Genomic DNA, 25,105 nt, shown 5'->3' with positions numbered 1-25,105 from the left:
TACAAGCTACCCCACCTACGGTACTTAATATCAGTCTAAGCAGACCCAAGACAACTGACAACCAAGAGAAAATATACAGAAAATGTTAATTAAACTCTCAAGGAGTTCAATTTTCAATCATTATCCTATTCCTAAAAACCTCCTTACACTTACCTTTATCAGCCATATAAACTGTAAAGGAAAATGATGTTGGAAGCTTACAGCCTGTGCTGTAAGCTCTTTCCTTCCAAAACAAAGTAATAACTTATTTTTAATATCTTTAGGAAGAGAGTGATAGATTATTTGAGAGAAAAAGACAGACTAATGAGCCAGACATAGATTCAAATTCTAGCTCTGTCACTTCTTGGCCCTAATTCTCAGGCAAACTATTTAATGGATTTATACCTTAGGCATTTATCAGAATCACCTCAGAGGGTTGGTCTTACATTTAAACGTCAATAAATAAAGAATAAAGATGACGGCCAAACTTTAAAAGTGATCTGGAAATCAATATGCAATACCGCTGGGTCCTGGAGGCCCAAGTAGCAAGATGGTTAAAAGAAAGACGGAAGGCGTCAGCTCCTCATGTGTTGTGTCACTGACCCCTGGGTTCTGCTTAGTTATTAAGTCAGAAGACAATCGCAAACAAAGCCAGTAAATTAAATATGCAGACAACCTTACCCGAGTCACGACCTTTTCTGATCTTTTATAAAAGTTAAAAAAAAAAAAAATATATATATATATAAATAATTTTACCTCCATTGAAAGTAACCTCACCAAGGCAGTCTCTTGGTACTTTGGATGCGCAGCGTTTATGGCAGTTGAATTTGCAATCTAAAATATAAATATTCAGCTTATAATTTAAACCAGTAAAATCAGATATGATTACACTTCTTTTACGTCACTCAAAAACAGCGTCTTGCTATAAGAACTCAAGTCTTAGGCAATAGTTTGGTTTCAACTTCTGATGGCCTTAACAGTTTTCCAACCTTTCAGTCACTTAGCCCACCCAGGGGTAAGCTTCTTCATCTATGTAGTGAAGCTAATGCCATTTGTACGATGCAAAGACGCTGGTAGCTCCGTCATCTCCTTGTACTTCACGCATAATCTAATAATCTTACAAATATGTGGTCTTATACTTAATTTAAACAAAAAATAGTATCATGATTTCTCATATAGTTGTTTTGATTATTTCTTTTTAGAAGTACAGAACACTGGAGATAAAGTTTGGAACGTGTATGTATGTGTGTGTCTATATTTCCCCCCTTTCTTTTTAAAAGCTAACTACAAGAACAATTTTTATAGTAAATGCTACTGAAACCTAGATACTTTAAACTTGTATTTACTCTAAAGAATACCGATGAATTGTAGAAGTATAGGCAACCCTACCTTTACACTGCATCCCTTGGCGGAAGAGGCCTTTCAGCAGGCGCTTGCAGTACTGGCATATGGTCGGGCGGCCGTAAGAGTGGACAGCAAATGTGTGAGGGACTTTGACCCTGCACATTACCATCTTTTCCATCCAGATCGGACGACCACTCCACGACGGGATTCTCTTACTGGGCTCTTGGTGAGTATGTGACTAGAACAAATAATTTCTGTCAGTATAGGCTAATCTTACAAACAAATCTTGTATTGGGAGCACACGTTCTTTATCTGGAATGCTAAAGTCAACATTTAAACTGTGTGTCTCAGCAGCTTCCTTTGGACTTAATTTACCAACATTTATGTGAGGGAAGTACAGACTTTTGAAGAACTTGAGTAATTCCTGACACAAGTATGAAGAAAGGAGAATCATTTCAGAGAGCAGAGAAACCACCAGCAGATTCAGTTTTTAGCACCTTGAAAAAGAAGCACAGAGTTAAGATAGTGGTACCCAACAGAATACCACTCAGTATTAAAAACAAGGACATCATGAATCTCACAGGCGAATGATGGAACTAGAAAATATCACTGTGATTGAGGCAATATCTAGGATGTGCCAGAGACCGGAGATGGGAAGAGGTCCAGAGGGTCTGTGGGGATAACTCTATCTGAGATTCCTAGTAGTGGGGATATGGGTCCTGAGGTGGCCACTTTCTATAGCCAGGCAGGATTCCTAGTGGAAGGATAAGGACAGCAATCTATCCACAGAGCCTTCAAAATGTGTACTGCCTACAAGATATGTAGGGAGAAAGATAGTGCAGAGACTGAGGGAATGGCCAACCAATTACTGCCCCAAATTGAGACCCATCCCATGGGCACAAAACAATTTCTGACAATATTATACAGTATTACTGACACTCCGTTATGCTTGCAGACAACCTAGCATAACGGTTCTCTGAGAGGACCCACCCAGCAGCCAATGGAATGAGGCAAAGAAACTCACACCCAAACATTAGATGGAGCTTGAGGAATCTTACAGAAGGGTTGGGAAAAAGATTGACCGACCAGAAGAGGATATGGACTCCACAGTAAGATCAACAGAGTCAACTAATCTCGACCCTTGCGGGCTTCTAGAATCTGAATCACCAACTAAAGAGTGAGCACAGGCTGAACCTATGCCCCTGCACATATGTAACAGATGAGCAGCTTGGTCTTCATGCAGATCCCCCAACAACTGGAACAGGGGTTGTCCCTAAGCCTGCTGCCTGTGGATTCCATGCCCCTAAATGGGCAGCCTTGTCTAGCCTCAATGGGAGAGAATGTGTCTAGTCCCACAGCAACTTGATGTGCAAGGTAGGGGTTAGGGGGCTGGTGGTGTTTGACACCCAGAGGAGGACTTCCTCTTCTCCAAAGAGAAGGGGAAGCGGGGTGGTTCAGGGGAGTTCTTTCGTGATGGGGTCCTGGGAGGAGAGGAAGGGCTGATATTGGGTTATAAAGGGAATAAATTTAGTAATGATTTTAAGAAGATAGTGACAACGCAGGCCCCAGTCTACTGCATAGAAGTACTCATTTGACTTAACAGTGGGCAATTCACATGGTAGTTTAGCCATTTGGTTTATTTCTCTACATTTTCAGAGGGCCACAAAACATACCCTTTAAGAAGAGAAGGTCCTTGACTAAGTCATAGCTGGTGTTGAGAAGATGGAATAAAAATGTGGACACAGGTCAAATAATGAGTACTTGATGATGCAGGACTGTCAAGCTTTGCCTTCCACTGCCAGGGAAACCCCCAACGGCTTAACAATCTCCCACTTTTTGCTGCTTAGGCAGGCAGTACTACCAACGGCTCTTTCTATAGTTTCCTTTACAATGATGCGCATTTGACCACCACCGAAAGCAGATCCCTCAACCTACTTAATAGTTTTCTATCTTTTTTCCACCCCTCAACCCCTATGTGCACGCACGCTCTCATTCTCTCTCTCTCTCTCTCTCTCTCTCTCTCTCTCACACACACACACACACACACACACACACACACACACTTGTATGAGAGGCATATCTAGCATTTTACAATAAAACCAAACCCTGGCAATGACTTCATAGCAAAGCTATGAAGTTAACACAGTTAACCACGAGAAAAGCACCAGACTGAGGGATGCCTGTCACTGCTCACACCGCATTACTGAAAATAGCCGGGAACAAGACTTCCTTCACAATTCCCCACAAATACTACATACAATATGTTTGTAGAAATCTGAACTAAATGGTGGAAGACAAAAATGAAGGGAATAATCAGACTAAATTATAGGCCAGTTCAGTGTGGCTTATTCCATTTACTGAATGCACATTCAGTGATTGCTGTCTGCTAAGTGCTCTATTATATATCTGGAAGATGATCTAAACATAACCATGTTTTGAGACACGACGTTTGGACACCTCCCCAGATGACTGAAAGGATGACACTCCAGTCCTTGTCTTCACTGTCAGAGGCAGCACTCTGAGTTTATTCTCAGTGTCTCAGCTTACTCTGCATTTCCTGATCCTCCATCTACTAGTTGTTTATGTCCTGCTGGTATCAGGGCATTAGGGACATAGGACAGATCATGTGTGCCAGGCACAATTGTCGGTCTGTGGTGGTAGCAGTCACAGAGTTATTTAAATTCTATCCTCATCTAAATATGAAAGTGGACTCAGATGATTTTTTCCTTACCTCACTGTGCCCTGACCCACATCAATCAATAATGACCCCTCAGTCACAGTGACTGCCTGTCAGTGATGCTGGCAGGAGAGCTATGGCAGACTTATTGAGCAGCAGAAGGGAGGTCAGTAGATTTAGCAAGAGAATTTGGTTAAAATGGGACCACTGACATCCACACAAGAACTGAGTGAAAACTCTGACCTTGTTTTTGTGCCCTCTATTTGCAAATTAGCATTACCTTAATTGTTTTTCTGTATTAATGTGTAGCCAGAAAATTTCCCAAAGTAACTTATTTCCACTTAGCTTAGTTGTAAGCTAATTAATTCCTCACAAAACTTTGTAACATTATTGCCAATTATCAGTCACACACACACACACACATACACACACACACACACACACACACACACTCTTCGAAAGGAAATAAAAGCATTAAAAAACCACCAACTCTGCACATTTAATCAACACTGGAGAATCTATGAGATATTTCTGTGCACTGGCTCAGACCCCCTGATGCTTTCCTTCTAGTGTCCTTCTGTCCTGTTATGGTCCCTCAGAAATACACGGAGAGGAATACTCAATCATTCCACCTTCAAGTACTAAGTTGTGGATCCTTAAATCTTATTGCTTTCATTCTAACCAAATTCAATAAAAATTGTTCTTTTTCCTCTTTACACTGTCTTTTATGATCATGACAGAAATAGCTTTGTACACACAGATGAAGGCAACCTCAGGGTTATGTTAATAGGTTCTGCTCCCTACATACCTGTTTCCAAGCTTATTTCCTTACTCAGTGAGGCTTTATATCTTGCTATCTATCTATCTATCTCTCCATCCATCTATCCATCTCTGTCTGTCCGTCTATCCGCCTGCCTGCTTTCCCACCCACCCACCCACCCATTTTTAGAAACGTATTCCTCATTTCCCCTAAGAAAGCTGGGTTGATGGTGGCCTCTGATGATGGTAATCCAGGCCTCTGAGAGCCCCTTCGCTCCCCCTGGCTCAGCTTCAGGGTTGCTTTACCTTTGAACTGCTCTCTCTTCCTCTCCACCAACAGAGGTTGGTCTTCTTTTATTGGAGAAACTTCATGCAGGATACATATTCGGGAAGGAAGAAGGAATACATATTTGCTCATGGGCAGATCAGCTAGATCAACACTGGTGACCAGCAGGGTGACAGATGTTATAGCCAGATCACTCTCATACTCACAACGATAATTCTATTTTTCAGTGTATTGAGATCACAAATAATCTAGTGATGACTTAAAGTAGTCAAGAGATGTATGTAGGTTACACCCAAATATCCTGCCAAATTCTATAAAAGAGTTGAACAGTAACAGATTTCATTATCTGCTGAAGGTTCTAGAACCAATACCCTGCGAATACTACAGGACGGCAGTACTTCTCCTTTCTTCTGCCTTTTCCAAGCAGTACCAAGCAACTGTGGGTAGCTGCCACCAGAGCACCATTCGTGGGGCTCGCAAAGCAATATACTTCTTTCCTGATAGGTTCCCTCTGTGGTTCAGTGTGTAAGACACACCAATGTTCTCCCAAGGCCTTGCCTATGTCTACATACAGCTTCTCCTTCTCACCTCTACACACACTCCTCTTCTCTCTCCCTTGGTGTCTGCTGTTGTTTAGCAGGGTCTCACTGGCCTAGAACTCATGATCTTTGCTTGAGTACTGGGATGGCCTTTCTTTTTCTACTTCAAAAATCTAAGTGGTGTACAAACAGGAGAATTTTAGAAGAGGATTACATGCATTTTTACTTGGCTATCTCAATTTGTAAGGATTTTATTAAATGGACAATAGCCCAAAGCTTTGCACTGTACTAGTGTACAGGAGTCCTGAGAGCAGTGATATATAAATGACAGCAGCTTTAAAACCAACTGATGGCAAGATTACAATGTACAGATGTAAGCCATTTCAAATACTCCTAAGCACATGAATCTACTGTATTTATCCTTGGAAAAAACAATACACTAGGGGAAAAGTAACTAATTTAAAAATAATAAGATCTGAATTTAACTTGAGTGTTTCTTATTAATCTGCCCTATAACTCTGGAAAGCCATTTAAGCACTCTGTCTCCAGAGTCATGTAGATAACAGATCTAGTGATCTACCTCACATTTTGAGAACCAGTACGCTCATTCAGCCATTTATATTAACTAAATACCAAGTACTGTGCTAAGCAAAGTGAGTCACAGACTGAATTTTACAGCGAGAATTTCTCTATGTTCGTAAAGCTCTTTACACTGTCTTTTATGACCATGATGGAAGCAGCCTTGTACGTGCAGACAAAGGCAGCCTCAGTTACATTTAAGAGTTTGCTCCCAATATGCCTGTTTTCAAGCTTAACTCCTTCCTCAGTAGAGCTTTACATCTTGGCTCTTATTTATCTACTTGTTTATTTATTTTTTTTTGAAATTTATTCCTCATTTTCTATAATCTAGTACACAAACATTTGGCAGAATGTTAGACTCACAAACAAGGTTTCAAAAGTGTGATGGCATTCAAAAATATAGGCTACCCTGTAGGTCTAGGTAAGGGTTACCTCAGACTCAGAGCTCTGGAGGTGGAGCAGAGCAAAGCAACTTGACAAAAGTTTAAGAGCCACTACTGGCTTCAAGCACTTTCCAGTGGCAAACAGTGGCCTGTGTGAAACAGACATTCTTCAATGACGAGAAATACCTGAGAGGGAAAGACATGCTGTGAACGTGTGTGACACCACTGAGCAGGCTGTGGGTGCCGATGCAATGAAGAACAGAAAGGTGCCCATTTTGCATACTGTGCTAATCTTCAGTGGAGATCTGTTTCTTCCCACCATCACTGTGCATGTCAGACTCCACACGCATCAGCCTTTGAAGACAGACTGGTACCAGCAGCTCTCCAGTGCAATTCCAGTGAGCAGTCCCTCATATCCTGAGGCTTCTAGGTTCTAAGTAGCTATTAGTTTTTCCTGCTTTGCAGCCTATAGATGATTCTTTTTGGAACTTCTGAGACTCTGATCATATAAGTTGATATAATAAATTCTGTCATACACACACACACACACACACACACACACACACACACACACACACACACACTGTAGAGGTCTTGCTCCTCTGGAGACCCCTAACATCGTTATCTACTGAAGAGAAACATAATTGGAGTTGTGTATTAGGAAATCTGGCCTTATGATTGATTACATGTAAGATTAGGTGAAATATGGATGCTGGGTGCCAGGAAAGTGAAAGGAGGCTCACACAGTGCAATCCCAAGGGGCATTCAATACAATCTACTGCTATTGGCAAGCCTTGTCATCATCATTACATTTAATGTGCCTTGAGTGTAGGAACATTACTGTACTCCGGTATCACCTGTTCTAGGATGTCATATACCTTGTAAAATCACTAGGAATAAATTGTAAAATGCTTTCTACGACCTGAGAATACAAACCTCTTCACTGAGAAGGGGCACACACTCAGGCTGCAGGGGTCTTGGAACTGAGAGGCCAGGTCCTGGCAGAGATACATTTGACAGACGTCTCTTTCTTACTCCACTGCAGTTATTTGGAATCTTGAAGGCACATCGTTTATGATAATTTAATCCACAGCCTAAATATATTTTAAGAGTAAAATATAAAAAATTTGAATGTAACTATTTGAAATATGACACATAAAACCCAGTACTTCTTTATTTTCACCAGCAACAATACCAACCTTAATTAATAACTAAGATAACAGATGATGTGGAACATAACAAATTCAAGACTAGGAAAAGTTTATTTAGAAAAGTTAATTTAACTAGAATAGTGAATCTTGACTTATGATAGCTAACATAACCACCTGGAAATTTATTGGAAACATAAACTATTAGACTCGTCCCTAAATCTACATACTCAGGCACTGTGGAGGTGGAACCCAGCAAAGCATGCTTTATAACGCTTGGCAAAAGTTTAAGAGCCACTACTGGCTTCACGCACTATTCAATGGCAAACAGTGGCCTGTGTGAAACAGATGTTCTTCAATGATGAGAAAATTATATGGTCAAATTTCGGTGTTCATAAATATAAAATGATAACAAATAATAATATGGAGTATTAGTATTATGTAATTATAATACACATAATCATAACACCCAAGTTCTATGGGTGTCAAGTGTGTGCAGGTATTTGTATGAGTATAGAGACTTTAGATGAACCTCGGCTCTCATTACATAGGAGACATCCACCTTGTTTTGGGGGCAGGATCTCTCACTGGGGCCTGGAACTGTAAGAGAACCCTAGGGATTCCCTTGTTTCCTAACGTCCCAATACACGTCACCACACCCAGCTTTTTACGAGGGTCCTGAGGACTGAACTCTGGCCCTCAGCTTGTGTGGTAAGCACTTTACCAACTAAGACATCTCCCTTACTTTATAAGTATGTTTTATTGCAACAGTCTGCTGCTTATTTACATAGTATCTATGGTTAATTGTTGAGTTTTTAACGCTTTTTAAAAATTGTCTATATTTGAATGTTTTGTCTTCATGTATGTATATGTAACACATACATGCCTGGTGCCCTTGGGCATGAGATCGTCAGGGATTAAGAGTTATATACAGCAAGGCACTGTGTGGAACTGGATTTTGAAACCAGGTCCTCTGAAAGAGCAGCCAGTGTTCTCAGCTGATGAGCCACCTTTCTGGTTCCTACGGTTAGATCTATACTCCAACAGCAGAGTTAGACACAATAGAGACCATGGCCTGCAAAGCCTTAATAAAGGATTTCCCTGCTGGTACTTTACAAAACAAGCTAATTGACCCTGCACTGCTTCTTAATCAGACTATGTCTCATGATTTGCTGTGCCCTAGCAATTCTAACTTACAACTTGCCAAACTTACCACTGTACAGAAGAAGAAGCTAAAAGTATATTAAAACTCTATAATAGTAAGTGGCTAACAGTTATGAAGCCACTGTTTTGTGTCAAATATTTTATTCACGTTACCTTATTTAACCATTTATGAAATGGGTAGAGCACTCTTCACAGAGAAAGGAGTCTCCAGAGAGGCCGATCAAGTTGCCTATGCAAAAGAACCAGTAGGTGGAGGCAAAGGAAAGACCCCAGTCCTCATCCCCGCAATTCTAAATCCTTATTACCTAGACACCAACTATGATTTTTGTCTTTCATTGATAATTCAAAAATGCAAATGTAAAATCCTCTTTCAAATTAATACACAAATTTAAAAGCACTTACCTTCACATTTTAATCCTTGACGTACCAGTCCCCAGAGCATTTCACCACAGTAATCACAAAAAGTAGGTGCTTTGTAAGAATGTACATAGAGAGCATGAGGGCGGATCTGGAAGTCTTCCACTGTGGCCAAAGCTTTAAAAAAAAAAAAACCAAAAAAAACCAAAAGTATTCAAGTATATTTAATAATTGCAAATTAGTTAGGAATGGTCACCATATCCATTTATATGAAAATACAAGGTAACTTCTCTGAAAGTTTTATCTGACCACAAAATGAATTAATCTTAGCATTTAAAACTGTGATGTACAATGTTTAATTAAAAAAAAGATTTATTTATTGTGTCACGTGTTAAGGGAGGAGCAAGCGCCCTGGCACGCGTGGAGGTCAGAGGACACCCTGTAGGCATGGGTTCTTTCCTCCTACCATGTGTGCCCTAGGGATCAGAGGCCTTTATTTGCTGAGCCATCTTCTGGTGAAGGTCCAGTACTGTGGTTTAAAATCAGTTCTTTTAGAAGTCCAGCAGCTTTCACTGAGTTATGTTCCAAATAAGCCAAGTTGGAAATCTGGAGGCTAGGTATTCCAAAAGCATGGCCTCATAACAAGATGGCAGACAGCTATTTATGATATCTTCCTTAGCCCATTAACAACTGCTTAGCTTAGGCTACATTGAGAAAGAAAACACTGAAGTAAAATGTAAAAATAAAAGTGCTATGGAACTTAACCTCACTGTCACGGTAAAGACAGACACTGAGTCCACAGATGACCAGGGCTACGCTTTTCTCCATGAGCAATGAAGCGGTAGATCAAACCCTACTCTCTCACGTCACCCGAGAGTCACCAGTGATGTGCCTGCAGTTTGATGACAGCATCACAGTAAGAAAGAATGAATGCTTTCGATCGTGACCTTAGAGGAGAGCAGCACACAAATCTCTGTGAGTGAAGGGGAAGCCAGGGGGCTGTGGTGTAGAACGATCAATGCAGGGGGCCAGGGAGATGTGAGAATCAGAAACACAGATGAGAGCCGTTAGGACCAGTAAGGAGACACAATGGCCAGAGAGGATCTCAATAGGCTACAAGATTGCGGGAGGGCAAAGCGGCCAGGCTGTGGGTGTCTGTGACTGCTTGCTTCGTCTCTCTTATCAACATTCTTATCTTGCCTGCGGCATTCCTCTGCCCTCACACTACTCACTGACCACCCTGCCCACTTGATGTTGGGTAAGTGGAAATGGTGGGAGTTAGGGAACAGGAATGGCAAGAGGGGCAAGGCAGGAACGGAAATGGGAAATGTCCACTGGGATCAGGACGGGAAGAGGCATTTTTAAATCACACAAGTAACCAGCCCTGCCACGTTCTCTTCCAAGTCTTTCATGTTTCTCTCTTTATCTAGATTCTCTTTGTGGAACCTTAGTTTTCTTTTTCATGCTTTTAACAGAAATGGGAAAAGAAATAACCATAATCTCTCTTTATGTTTTTGACCCATAGAAAAAGAACTTCTTTTCAGTTTAACTGGCAATCCCTTAAGCTTCAAAACACTTAAGTAATTCAGCTTGTCTTTCTACTTTCTCATAGTGCTATAACCTTCCTGAAAGTGAAAAGCGTGCAGAAACCATGACTCCACGTTAAAGAAGCAAGCCACTACCCAGTGCCAAAGCCAAGCGCAGCGGACCACTCTGTGGGAGAAGAGACAGGGGGAAGGGGCCATTTGCTTACCTGACAGGACAACTTCTACCAGGTCCCCTTCATGTATTTCATCTGCTGAGGTAATCAGCTGCAAAATGTTTTCTGAGTTCATGTCGTGGCGAAAGAGAAGAATTTTATCATACATGCCAAAGAATCCACACTCTGGAAACTGAAGGAAAACAGCCCTGCATCAATATTCCGTAGCTTTCTGCTGTTACAAATAGTCTATAAAGAATTCTGAAGTGTCCTGACATAGTGCTAGTGACTAACAACCCTTTTAATATTTAAAAGGTGAACCTTGTACTCAAATATCCTGGTTAATTTTAAAGCTCAAAAACAGAAAAGTAAATTTGCAAATAAATAATCATTACCTTAAAACACATGCGTCTTACAAATTTCAGATTTCTAATTGCTATAAGACAACATCGTCTTCTACTGGTTCTGTTTTTATCCCGAGGAGATAAGTAGTTAGTTCCATTCATCAGAGCTACACTGCTCAATACATGATCAGCTGCTGCTATTTTTTGGATGTGATGTGTAAAATGTTCATGTGGTAATGTCCTAGGAGGTTCTGGAGCCCTTATGTGACATGAGTATGTGGGGTCTGGGGACAGGGAAAGTCTTAAAGGGGACTGTACACCTCTGTGTCTTCTGATCTCTTTCCTGCTCTCTGATGGAGGATGGACAGCTTTGCTCCTGCTATGGTGTGCTTTCTTTTCTTTTTTTTTTTTTTTTAAAGATTTATTTATTTATTATATGTAAGTACACTGTAGCTGTCTTCAGACACTCCAGAAGAGGGAGTCTGATCTCGTTACGGATGGTTGTGAGCCACCATGTGGTTGCTGGGATTTGAACTCCGGACCTTCGGAAGAGCAGTCGGGTGCTCTTACCCACTGAGCCATCTCACCAGCCCCTATGGTGTGCTTTCTAATGCAATGGAATCAACCAATTGTGGGCTGGAGCCTCTAACATTGAGCCAAAATATTATTTTTCTCTATAAAACTGATTATCTTGAATATTTGCTATAGCATAGTTCTATACCATAGTTATCTGAATCTAAAACAATTAAAATTAAATAAAATTAAAAATGTATTTCCTTAGTCACACTGCCCACACTGCAAGTTCCTGACTGCCACTGTAGCTGTAGCTACTATACTGACTAGCACTGAAATAGACACCTACCTCATCTCAGGACTAGCTGAAGACCAAATAATTCCCTAACAGTAGTCACAGAGTACTAAGTTCAATTCAAGCATGCATCTAGAATTTTAGGTCTGTTCACTGCAGTTACAAACACAGGACTTAGCAGTGCTCTAAACAGAGGCTTGAAGATTTTCCCACATATGCCCTAAATGTACAATTCTAACGAATCTACATTTATAATACTTAGGACATTCATATGTGGAACAAATTATAAAGATGTGTGTCCAATATTTTGAAGGAAGTAGCTTAGAGTTAAAAGTTTTTGTTTGTTTAAGAAAGGGTCTCAGCATGCAGTCTTGGACGGCTTAGAACTTGCTACAGAGGCTGAGCACCCTCTCGATTTCTGGGGGTAAAGACATGCACAATCATTCCTGATGAAATATTAGGAATTTTTAATATTTGTTTTCCAAAATAATTTCATTTTTAATCAATTAACAATATAAAAGATGCCATCTATTTTACTAATGCCTTGGAACATGCTGTTATAGGGAATTCCTTGATTCTCAGAAGATAACACCACAGCTGTCCTTTAATAAACAATATAGTGTGATCTGACATGAATCAGTCACAGCAAACTGTAAACATGCTCATTGCAGGGATGTTATAGACAACATGGCTCACGTACTTCATATGGTGGTATGACTTGGTGAGGAATCACAAGAGACACTTCCTTGGTTTCCTAGTGCAGCACTTGACCGTGTGATTAGACATGCTTTCTTACTTACTCAGCCCCCTGGGGAAAGCCGACAACTTTATAGCCCACTCTTGGCAGTCCCAGCCCCTATGGCCAACGTTTCTGACACAGTAACCGTCCGGAATTTCCTATTTATTATCTTACTATTGTACATTTTTTTCCTACTAGAAAAACCTCATACAACACTCAAAGTTTTCAAATCTTTTCTAAAAACTATGTTTTAAAATTATTATTTTAAGTTGAAAACAGTAGCTTATTTAGAAAGTTAAAGGTTTATTTTTATTTTTAAAACATGGCAAATAATGGCAAAATATAGAAATACTTAGAATTTTTATAATATCAACTCTACCTTCAATTATATGAGTTGTCAATAGTATTTATTATAGTTTAAACTATGTTTTAATGTAAATCTAACATGGTAGCTATTTTTAATTGAAAAGACAGAAATTAAAAATTATATTTTGTTTAAATTCTAATTAAAAATTTACTAAGTTAAATGATTAAGTAGGAGATTAAAACAGCTTTAGAACTTAGTTGCACCATTCCTTAATATTAAAAAAAATGTCATATTTCACCTTCATAAGAAAATAAAATCTCTAACCAATATTTGAAAGAATAAAACTGATTTTTAAAACAGCATTTCTGGCATATTTGCTAAATACAAGGTTATTTAGCAGTTGTAATGAGAAAACAATCTGTATTTTCCCAAAGCGTTCCAAAAGCTCGCAATCTAACAGGGAAAAAAATGGAAATAAGCACAGATATTAAAAAGCTGGATAGTAAATGGCAAACGAAATACAAATTCTAGAATAAGGGCAAATAATACCTGAGAAACTCTATCAGTCCTGGTTAGAAAACAGGACACCGTCCTGCTGGCTTTACAGGGAGGGGGTCAAAATTGAATTTGCTGATGACTGTGTCTAATTCCTAGCACTGTAATTGATGAATGCTAACACTTCAAAATATTTTATATTCTAAGAGGAAAGAGACAATGGCCAAAGGCAAGATGGTAAAGACCCAAGCTTGTCTTCTAAAATCAGCACTCAGGATTGGGGCAGGACAAGAGCTGAGCAAATCCCTGGAGAGAGACTGAAGCCTCGGTCAGGAGAGCATTTCCAGATCTGAATTACATAGAAGGGAACTGGAAGAGGCGCTCCAGAAAACAATAGTTGGTTAGCCATCTGGTCACTAAGCTCACATAACCAGTCAAGACAAGTCTCAGCTTGTAGTAATTGAAAAAAAAATGAACTAAGACCACCAGTGAAAGAAGGAAAGCAACATTTAAATAAATGTATAGCCTAGAGAAGATATAAACAACAGCGCAGTAGACATGCTATCTAATGGGTACCAGGAGCATGAGCTGGGGTAGAGTGTGGCCCAGCACGTGCACTGCCCAGACCAAGCCTCAGCACCACAGAGATAAATGATTACACAAATACTCTAGCACTCATAAAAGAAAGAGTACAGAAAATATTACAAACAATTATTTAAAATAAACACTCGTATGTCAAGAGGCTGAAAGATGCTGGTGATGACAGTCAAAAGTCACTTCAAGATATAAGTAATATCTTCACAGAATACTCACATATAAATCTGACAATCACTGGATGACTGGTGCAGTGGTTTTCAGCCTGTGAGTTTTAACTCTAAGGGTCATCTAAACCCATCGGAAAACACAGTTTACATCACAGTTGATGACATGGATATTTACATTATGATTCATAACAGTAGCAAAACTACAGTTATGAAGTAGTGACAAATAATTTTATGGCTGAGGTCACCACAACACAAGGAACGTATTAAAGGTTCGCAGCATTAGGAAGGTTGAGAACCACTGGACTGGAGGAAAGGTGTAATGTCTGGCTTATATAAAAAGTTCTGATACATATTAAAATATCATATACGTGTGTTTGTTATGATAGTTAGAAATTATCTAAAGGCAAATGTCAAAACCAAAATAACAAACAGACTGATAAGTAAGGAAAGATGAAATATTGTCAGTGAAGTTCAGGGACTCACTGTGGTCAATCTTAAAAAAACACCAAGGTTTAGAGGCATGATTACATTAAAGATAACCATCTACAAAGAAACAGGAAGTTAACTACAAGCACAGTTTTAAAACATCTAAACAACACACAAAATAAGCAGAAACAACCTGCTAAGGAAATGAACACACACATATTTGCTGCTCATGAGTTTTAAAATTCAGATGTCAGGTCTTCAAAGGTAAGAATGTGACTCACTCTGCTCACGCATGACAGCCATATTAAAATTCTAAAGGAACTCACTCCCTCTCAGTAACCCCAGGCTCAGGGAACATCACAGAAGACGGCCTGGAGAGACTGCAAGAGCAGAGGCTGAGGTAGACTGGAAGGAAACGATCTTCTAGATATGACAGGACCTCTGTACCCATGAACTCTCGGCAGCTATGGCAGCCCGTACAAAACCCGCACAAGATCAAGCCAGCCAACATGCCATCACAGAGCAGTGAAGATGGAACCTGCATCCCTAACCCAGAAGCTATGACAGGCGACAGAGAGTTAGTGTTTTGTTTTGTTTTTTTTTAAAGATTTATTTATTTATTTTATATATGTGAGTACACTGTAGCTGTACAGATGGTTCTGAGCCTTCATGTGGTTGTTGGGGATTGAATTTTTAGGGCCTCTGCTTGCTCTGGTCAACCCCCACTCACTCAGTCCCTGCTTGCTCCAGCCCAAAGATTTATTTATTATTATATATAAATACACTGTAGCTGACTTCGGACACACCAGAAGAGGGAGTCAGATCTCATTACAGGTGGTTGTGAGTCACCATGTGGTTGCTGGGATTTGAACTCAGGACCTTCGGAAGAGCAGTCAGTGCTCTTTAGCCGCTGAGCCATCTCTCCAGCCTGAGAGTTACTGTTTAAGGGCATGGCTCCTAGTAGGGCTGCCCATGCCTAAGGCCTCAAGGCTCCACATCCAGGAGTGTATGAGTAGCACAAATGGACTCAAGTGACTAAAAGAAAAACTGGACCCAACGTTGGGAGTGTAGGGAGGTGGGGCTGGATCTGAAAGGCCTGTATTAGCAGCAGAGCACTCATACATTCAATAAATAAATTTTTTAAAGTTATTCATTATGATTATTAGCTTATTTTAAAAATAATAATCTTAGATGTTCAAAAAATTCAGACAACATTACACAGTGTTCCCCATTATTAACACTTTATAGCAGTATGATACATTTATAGCAAATGTCATACTTTGTTTAGATTTCCTTAGTTTTCATCTAATGTCCTTTCTCCTTTCCAGGATCAACCATGAATCTATATGACCTTGAGCTGCCTTTCTTAGATCACACTTTGCAGTTTTGGGAGGACGTGCTCACTGGCTGTGAGTTTTATAGGATGCCTCACTAGTTGAACTTTCTGATGTTTATCTCATTCCAAGCTGGGCTTGGGGTTTTGAGGAGGTGGGCTACACAGGTAAAGTGACATCCTCACTACACTGTAGCAAGAATGAGTGTCCCCAGATTTTTATGGTCTGGGGATGAAACTTGGGTCTTCACACTCACATAGCAAGTAGTTTACTAAGCCACCACCCTAGGCCCCGAATTCAAATCTTATTAACTGTAAAACCTTAACTATGGTTTTCTATTTGTAAAATAGAGCATACTTGGCAGTAACCATGAAAATTAAACCAATTACTGTAACATAAAGAACTTGGGTTCCTGATGAGTTGGATGTGCCATGAACATTAAGCGTCTATCTACTGTTTCCCATATTTCGTTATTATCAACAACAGCCGGTGAGTACCACATATTTATACTTTTACTACTTCTAGGGGATATGTATGGAGATAATTTCTCAGAGTATTTCCTAAGTCAAAGTATACATATATATGAAACTCTTAGATACTGACCAATTGGTCTTCACAAAGGCTATATCAGGTTATATGTCTACATGCAAAATATTAAGTTTGTGGGGAGGGGAGAGGGTTCAGTGCTGGACCCACAGGCTGGAAGAGGACCAGAGATCAAATCCTAGAACCCATGTAAATGCAAGGTGTGTCTGATGGTCTTCTACAATTGAAAGGTGAGATGGGAAGTCCCCAGAGCAAGCTGACTAACAAGACATGAGCTCAGGTCTGACAGGAGAGGCCCTGCCTCGACGAAGGAAAGCACAAGACTATCTGTGGATGGCTTGGACATCAACCCCAGGCCTTTACATGCATGTGCACACATGTGTACCACATCTGCACACACTTGGGCCCACACATGCAAAAGTCGTGCAAATACACACACGAACACAATACACATGAAAATGGAAAAGAAAGCTCTATCCATGGAGTCATTGCCCTTGCCCTGACTTGTATATGTCCATTACACAAGGCTGACCATCTTTCATAAGCTTAAGATATGTTAGAAGAATTCATTATTTATATTTTTGCCTATTTTTAATAGTTCACTGATCCTCAAAAACTCCAAACTCAACTATTCCTCAAAATTATTTTTTCCTCTTCTAGAATGATTCTCAGTACATAGGGGCTATATCAAAGTCATGGGCAAGCCAAGCGCAGAGGTACACACATGTAATCCCAGCTTCTAATGCTGGAGGCAGAGGATTCAAAGCTCAAGGGCACCCTTGGATAAACAGGGATTTGGAGGTTGGCCTGGACCACATGAGGGAAAAAAAAGGCATGAACCAAACATTAAAAACCACAAACAAAAGCACTTTATATTTCAAAATCTATCAAAAATAACCTGCCAGTGAAATACACAGAAAGCGGAAGCGTTTCAAAGATAATGGCTTGTTTTTCTAACAACAGAATAAGGAATAAAGGAAAAGGCCATTCTCCATTCTGTTGTATAATTTTAAAAGGGAAATATATTCTGGGAAAATAAATGCACACAAACTCTTGCTTCCATTTGCAAATCTGCTGTTCTCCTTCACAGCGCAGCAGAGGGACAACTGCCTCGCCATTGCTACTTTCTATGTACCCTTGAGACATAAGATGGCCTATACACCTTCTAAACACCCCATTCTCATGGAGGAGAGCAAGGGCTCTTGGGACAAGGCTTAGGCCTCCCAGGGTCGCATCCTGGTTCATGTTTAGTAGCTCTCAGTAACAAGCCCAGGCTACAGTGTGCTCAGAGCTCCCAGCTGGGTCTTTGTGCATTTCTTGTTTCCAGAACTGGGGCTTGTGAACACTTAGTAGGTACACACGGTGTGGCAGAGTGCACAGGTCAGCTCCAACATGGAACTATCTGGCCCCAGTTGCTGGTTAAAGCTCAAGCTGGAGAGCACTGCCTGCTCTAGAGTCCAGGGAACGTGGACGGGAGTTAGTAACCTCCTAAAACCACAAAGCCTGTGTTTCCTTCCTTACCCTGCCTCAGCCCTGATTAGAGGGGGAAATGAAGGACAGCTAAGGAACTACGGTTTAAAGCAATTAAAAAAAAAAAGTCTTTAATTTGGCCCATTCCTAACAGCACTCTTTCAGTAGCTTCTCAATTTATTTTATTTTATTTTTTTTTCGGTCAATAACTCCCCTGCCTTGTGCAAAATGAAGGCTTTTCCCAGTTCTAGACCAACTGTGGTGAAACAAAAAGTTTTTATGAGAAACTTGTCTCATAAAAATCTCATGCCAACTAACTTCTGTCAGTGGAATGTCAGATAAGGTAGGAAGCTTACAAAACTTTTATTTTACTTGGCAAGATAGCATTTGCATGTTAACAAACAACATCAGAATTCAATATTATCTGAGTGAATTATTTACCTATCAGGCATTTTTAAAAGGTAGTATAAAAATGAGAAACCCAAGCCGGGCGTGGTGGCGCACGCCTTTAATCCCAGCACTCGGGAGGCAGAGGCAGGCAGATTTCTGAGTTTGAGGCCAGCCTGGTCTACAAAGTGAGTTCCAGGACAGCCAGGGCTACACAGAGAAACCCTGTCTCGAAAAACCAAAAAAAAAAAAAAAAAGAGAAACCCTTGGAGTTTTAACACACATATATTTTTGTTTTCATATAAGTGAGTGAAGTATACTAATTTTAGTTAGAGGTTGACACACGAATGCATATATGGGATACTAAATTGATTTTTAAACTTGAGACCAAGTACATCTTTACAGTACATCTTTAAGACTTATATGGAATGACAGTAAACACATGCTTAGGATGTTCTCTTTTCAGGTTTCCTCAGACTCCCTGAGAACCCAGAACTTAGTTGTTTAACTGGCACTTATTAAAAATTCTATTGGTTATTCTGTAGAAACAAGACTAATATTCATTTGGCACCAATCTGGAAAGCGCTTAACCATAGGGAAGAATTCCAATGATAATTTTCATTTAGAGCCAAAGTCACTAGTCTAGACGAGTCAGCGAGAACGGACTCGACAGGAAGCTGAACTGATTCTTCCCTGTCCCCGCAGGTCTCCAGTTCACATGCTCAACTTAACACCCCCATTTCTGACATAAACCAGAGAAATCTATTTTCTTTTTAAAATACACTTTCTCCCCCTGTTTTGTAATTAGTTCTGAATTGTCTTTATCTTTAATGCCTGGACTTTCCCTCTTTTAGCTAAGATTGTAACCTGAATGTACAGCAAATTAACTTTCCCATCATCAGTTTAAGTATTTAGTAATGACTGCCCAACACTATTTAACCTAGATAATATGTGTGTGTGTATCTACATGTATATGTATATACATGCACACACACATATATACATACATGCATATATGTATGTGATATATATATATATATATATATACACATATGTATATATCAGAAAGATTAGAATGTCGCCAAGCCACTGCAACACAGCTGTAGTAGAGAGAATGGGGAAAGAAAACAACACAGAATGACAACTCTGTTCTAGAAAACAAAAGACACAGCTGGGGTTTTCATCCGCTACGACAGAACTGAAAATTACACCCAACTCATGTCTACAGAGACAATGGATCCATTCATTCAGACAGACCAAATCGCCCCTCAAGTACACTGAATATTTGGTCTTCAGATCTAGTATTCAAATGATCAAAACTAAAGCCAAGTATTTTAAAACACCTAAAAACAGACAGCTTTAGTCAGAATTTCAATTTTACTAAATGCCATTATAACTCAAATGAATTGCTTTCTACCAACTTCCTTTCTCATTCCAATTACATCTAGTTTTTTCATTCAACAAACTAATAGCAAGAGTAGCTTTAGAGAGTATTTTTTAAGCCTCTTATCAATATGAAATTAAGTAAACATGGGAGCTAACATCCACTGGGTAGTCATCACATACCAGACACTGTGAATAGACTCTCCCATTTTAAATAAATACGTCAGAACTAAAATTTTTAAAAAAAGTATGTATATCTGATTTTGTTGACATGCTGCAACTAAATGCTGCAACTTTGATGTTCACTAAAGTTTTAAGACATCCATAGAACCAAGGATCTTTCTAAATTTAGAGTCTTTGAAGCCACAGGTGTGTTTTCTGAGCATTCTGGCCCAGGATTGCACTAAGACCTTTCTATTTAATCACAACAACTCTTTATAAAGGTTTACCATAGGCTTGAAATGTGACGCTCAACTGGTCGGGCTGACACACTTCACCTGGCTCAGCCCCAGTTCTACTGCTGCCAGACTGCATTCTAAGGTCTGACTGTCTTCCCGGTCCCACGACTTCCCTAGGGTTTCCTGCAAACACACCTTCTCTTCAGTATATACAACCCTAGAAGGTAGAATTCACACTCGTGTTCATTTTGCTTTGTAAACTATGAATCACTAGGAATCTAGGAGTTTGAGGGCAGCTTAGTGTAGAGTACACGCTCAGCACGCACAAGGCCCTGGGTTCAATCGTCAACGCCCTATATACATATGTTCTTACACAGTAGAAGGAAAATGCCCACTATTTGCATGACCTTGTTTTTAGTATAAAAGCAAATAAAATGTGTTCTGTACTAAATGTTTACTGAGAGTAAGGTATTTCTGAGGAAAGACATGAAGAAGCTAGCACTGACCTCAATGTAATATGTTGGAAGACTTTCAAAGCTTTAAAAAAAAAAAAAAAGAAAAAAAAGGAAGCTAAGTTTTGGCTTATGCTAACAACAACAACAAAAGAAACTCCACCTCACTCCACCCTCAGGATGTGTCATGAAACTGGATGAAATTCAAAAAGTGACCTCTTTTGGTCATATCTAAGTTTTAAACAAAACTCAACTAAAAATGATTTACTAGCTAAAGGGCTTTCTTAGGAGAAAAAAAAAATCTTGCTGTTGATGCTGATATAGTCAGCGTTTAAGCAGGTTTGTGCTTAGCACAATCTGTGAATTGCTGGTATTTCATGAGATTCAACCACACTCTTCAGTACGCCGCCAGAAACTAATTCTGTCTTTACTCCAGTTGCACACAGTTCCTAGTCTGTAGTCCTTTAAAAACTCGACCTTAACCATGTTCTGCTGTGCTTGTTTATGAATTTATTGAATCATCCTGTGAAATGTGTCATCTGCCCCAGTGTTTAGTGTGGTCAGTGTGTTGCTCCCCAACATGTGAGCCCTTTGTAGGAGGAGGGCACTGATCTTATCACACTTGCTCTGTTTTCCACGCTGATTTTTGTCTTATTATTTTTATAGCTGACATTATGGTTTGCTGACCTAAGAGTGAGTTATCCTGGCACAGAGCACTCAGCCAGCTCCGTTTTATATTCATATTCCTTTGACCCCAGTTTGCACATTTAACTTACTCCCTCTGGAGCTTACTGCGTAGAGGTCAGCATTAAGTCCCATCCGCACTTAAAACAGGTTTTCCAATGTCAATTTATGGGAAGACGATCCCCTTCAAAAGGTTGTCCTTTTTTCTTTTCTTCTTCTTCTTCTTCTTCTTTTTTTTTGCATGACTCCTTTGCAGCACATACCTAAAATAAATGTCTCCCAGACTCCCTAACTCCTGCTTCAGTAGCACCAAACGCCAATAGCTGCATCTCCCTTTCAATTGCATCTCCCTTTCAATTTTTCAGATTTTTGAAATTAATGCTCTTGACGACTTTAGAACAACATCAGATAAGTTTCTAACGAACAATGTCGGGGGGGGGGCGACCCAAAAACCAAAAGAAAAAACAACAAATAACACACAGGAAAAAAAAATAAGATCTTTAACTTAAATAAAAATTATATACTATTTGTCCCTTTTAAAGATAAAGCATTCATATACCTTTAAAAAGACATTTTAAAATATTTTTTTAACAATTTATTTTTAAATGGGCATTGATTGGTGTTTTGCCTGCATGTATCTCTGTGTGAGTGTCAGATCACTTGGAATTGGAGTTACAGACAGTTGTGAGCTTCCACGTGGGTGCTGGGAACTGAACTGGGTCCTCTGAAAAAGCAGCCAGTGCTCTTAACCACTGAGCCATCTTTCCAGACCTAAAAATATTTTTTTAAAGTTTAAAATGTTATTATACTTGAGATAATTATCACTAAGTCCTATTCTTTTCTAAAAAGATTTTTTGAGATTCATTATTATTTTATGTGTTGTACGTGTGTCTGAGTGTATGTATAGTGTTTGAGTGTATGTGCATGTATATAGTGTTTAAGTGTGTGTGAATGTAAGGAGTGTTTGAATGAGTGTGTGTGTGTGTGTGTGTGTGTGTGTACATCATATGTGTGCTGGTCTGTGAAGAAACCAGGAGAGGGTGTCAGATTTCCCAGAGCCGGAAATATTGGGAAATAATCTCTAGTTCTTTGGGAGAGCAGCAAATACTCTCAACTGATAGACCATTTCTCTATCCCCCTTTCCTTTATTATTATTTTATCGTATGTGTATGGATGTTTTACTTGCATGTATGTCTATGTACCACATGTGTGCCTGGTGTTCTTGGAGATCAGAATAGGATATTGGATCCCCTGTGAGCTGCCAACCATGCATGTGAGTGCGGGAATTTAATCCGTCCTCTGGAAGAGCAGCCAGTGTTCCTAATAGCTCAGCCACCTCTCCAGCCCCATTTGATTCCTTTTGCCTTAATGGAATTATTTGTGCACTTTGGGTTAGTTTCCCCGTCCCTCTTCTGATATAATATGGCCTTCTATAATCTCACTTAATTGTTACTATCCCTTTTGGTCCTACAGGCTCTTCCTGGTAGTTTAGTCATGGGAGATGTAAAGTCAACACTAGAATATCTTGATTTCACTGTATCTGATAATAGTCCTAAGTATACAGAAATTTTATAAAAAAGCATTTACTCAGCTACTGCTCAACCACAGTAATTAACTGACTAGCTAACTCAGCGGAACTCAAGATTATGAGATTCTGAACTCACATATTGTCCCCATTCATCTAAAATAACCCAACAAACCAACCTTCTGAGGGATACCCTGAACTCTGCTAATAAATCACGAGCTCACACATGTAGCTCAATAAAAGGTTAAATACGTTACACAAGTGACACCAGCAAACCCTGTAACTTTCCACACCAGGAAAAGGAGCATTTTAAGTGCTGATAGAAAACTGAATAATTCTTTTTTTTTTTTTTTTTTTTTACCCCTTTCCTTTCTCCCCCACCCTTCTGAGAGTGCATCATTGTGTTTGCTCAGGCTAGCCCCAAATTCAAGATCCCCCTGCGTCAGCCTTCAGAGTACAGTGATTATAGGGCTGACGTTAGACCCAGAAGAAGCAATTATCTTCTACAGGATATAACACAAGACTCTGACATGTGGACATTAAATAAAGCACAGAATTGACGTGAACTTAACTTGCTAGACTGACCAGTTCTACATACTGGTTCCAAGTTTTACAGTTTTATAGTTAAGATCAAATTAGTAACTACCACTGATAAGTTAGCATTTACTATGTAACTACTGTGTGTTAGGTAATGGGCAAAGGACTTTATAAACACATCTAAGATACATATATATGTATATATGCATACATAAATGAGTTAATATTTTCAATCTCACTCTTCACATAAGAAACCAAGGTCACATAACTCATAAGTGGTAGAGATGAACCTCAATTTGACCAAAAACCTATGCTTTGAAACAGGACATCATGCTGGTTTTCAGGAGTTTCTTCCTTTATTCAACTAAGAAATACTTGGATATTTGTTTATTGTGGCTAGATAATGTCTGACTTCATAGAGCTTAAAGACATATGACAGGTACATCCAAGCTTAAGAGCAATTGCGATCAGCAATGAACATTAAAATGCAGGGTATCTAGGCTGCCAGTACTTAAGAAAAGGGAAGATGATCCAAGTAGTGGGCTGTGAGCACAAAGTCCTAATCAATGAGCCAGTCTGTGTCTGAAGCTTAGGAATGCTGACCACACATGTGCCTCGGGAGTCATCACTGTATTTTCTAAGTAATAATGGCTTACAGAAGCAATCACATATTTCTGTCACCTGCTCCTTGCTAGTAACCACAGATGTTTGTCTAGTTAACTGCTAGGAGTAAGGGGGAGAAGAGGTCACCATGAACTTCTTGAGTAACTTGGGCAAGCTTACATAAAATTTATAGCGCTACTAGGAATCACAGTCACAAAAATTTATTTATTTGACCACGAAAGAGAAAGAAGAGTGTGTGTGTGTTTAAATGACTCATTTCTGCTTACTTGCTGACTGCCAAAGATGTTAACAGCATTTTGCTTTATCCACGCTACAAGCCACCAGAGAACAATAGCAAGGCATTCCCCACACCTGAGGTCTATTTCTCCAGGTAGAGGACTACAGAGGATGGTGATACAGCACAAAAACGAAGGTTAGAACAGGCTCTCCTAACTCTCCACAAGACAGTGATCCTTAATCTGACACTCGCTCATCTTTTATGTAACGTGATTGCGGGAGGGAAAAAGCCTTCCATTTTGGGAGTCTCCACAGGATCTAGCACTGTGACTAACACAGTCAGAGCAGCACAAAGACTCATCCAACTGAAGCAGTGAGTAGTAGATAATGGAAATCTAAGCAACTAACAACAGCATCATTCCATCTAGCTCTTTATAGACTGCCAAACAGAAAGCAGTCACTAGCTTTTATTTTTTATCTAGATTCAACTATCTTATTAACCTAGAAATAACTGCTGTTGAAGTTTTGAATTACACAAGTATAAAAAGCATTCCTTCTCTAGGGAATAGGAAATGAGATGTCAACCTCATATAAAAGTATACAATTTAAGTATTTCAAAGCCTTTCCTATTATCATTTACCTGTCTAAGTGTATTGATTTGCATTAGACTAGAGGTTCTGAAGACTGGCTGAGTTAAATCTGTATTATTCAGGTAGGCATTCTAGGCTTTGAGAATAATTAACAATTCACAG

At 39.6% G+C, this 25,105-nt stretch overlaps 1 protein-coding gene across 1 annotated transcript in view; it reads right to left on the bottom strand.

Moving 5' to 3' along the window:
- Prkd3 (protein kinase D3) overlaps positions 1-25,105 on the bottom strand; it is a 71,360-nt gene that overhangs the window by 24,700 nt on the left and 21,555 nt on the right. The window contains exons 3-7 of the mRNA XM_021149666.3: positions 10,969-11,107; positions 9,261-9,392; positions 7,483-7,640; positions 1,369-1,561; positions 736-813 (exon numbers count right to left, since the gene is read on the bottom strand). Of these exons, the coding sequence (XP_021005325.2) occupies positions 736-813; positions 1,369-1,561; positions 7,483-7,640; positions 9,261-9,392; positions 10,969-11,107 (700 nt within the window). The remainder of the gene's footprint in view (positions 1-735; positions 814-1,368; positions 1,562-7,482; positions 7,641-9,260; positions 9,393-10,968; positions 11,108-25,105) is intronic.

This window comes from Mus caroli, unplaced genomic scaffold (assembly GCF_978045245.1).
Source record: "Mus caroli unplaced genomic scaffold, Mus_caroli_1 scaffold_18, whole genome shotgun sequence".
In the NCBI taxonomy this organism is placed as follows: domain Eukaryota; kingdom Metazoa; phylum Chordata; class Mammalia; order Rodentia; family Muridae; genus Mus; species Mus caroli.
This window is presented reverse-complemented; position numbering and strand designations above follow the sequence as displayed.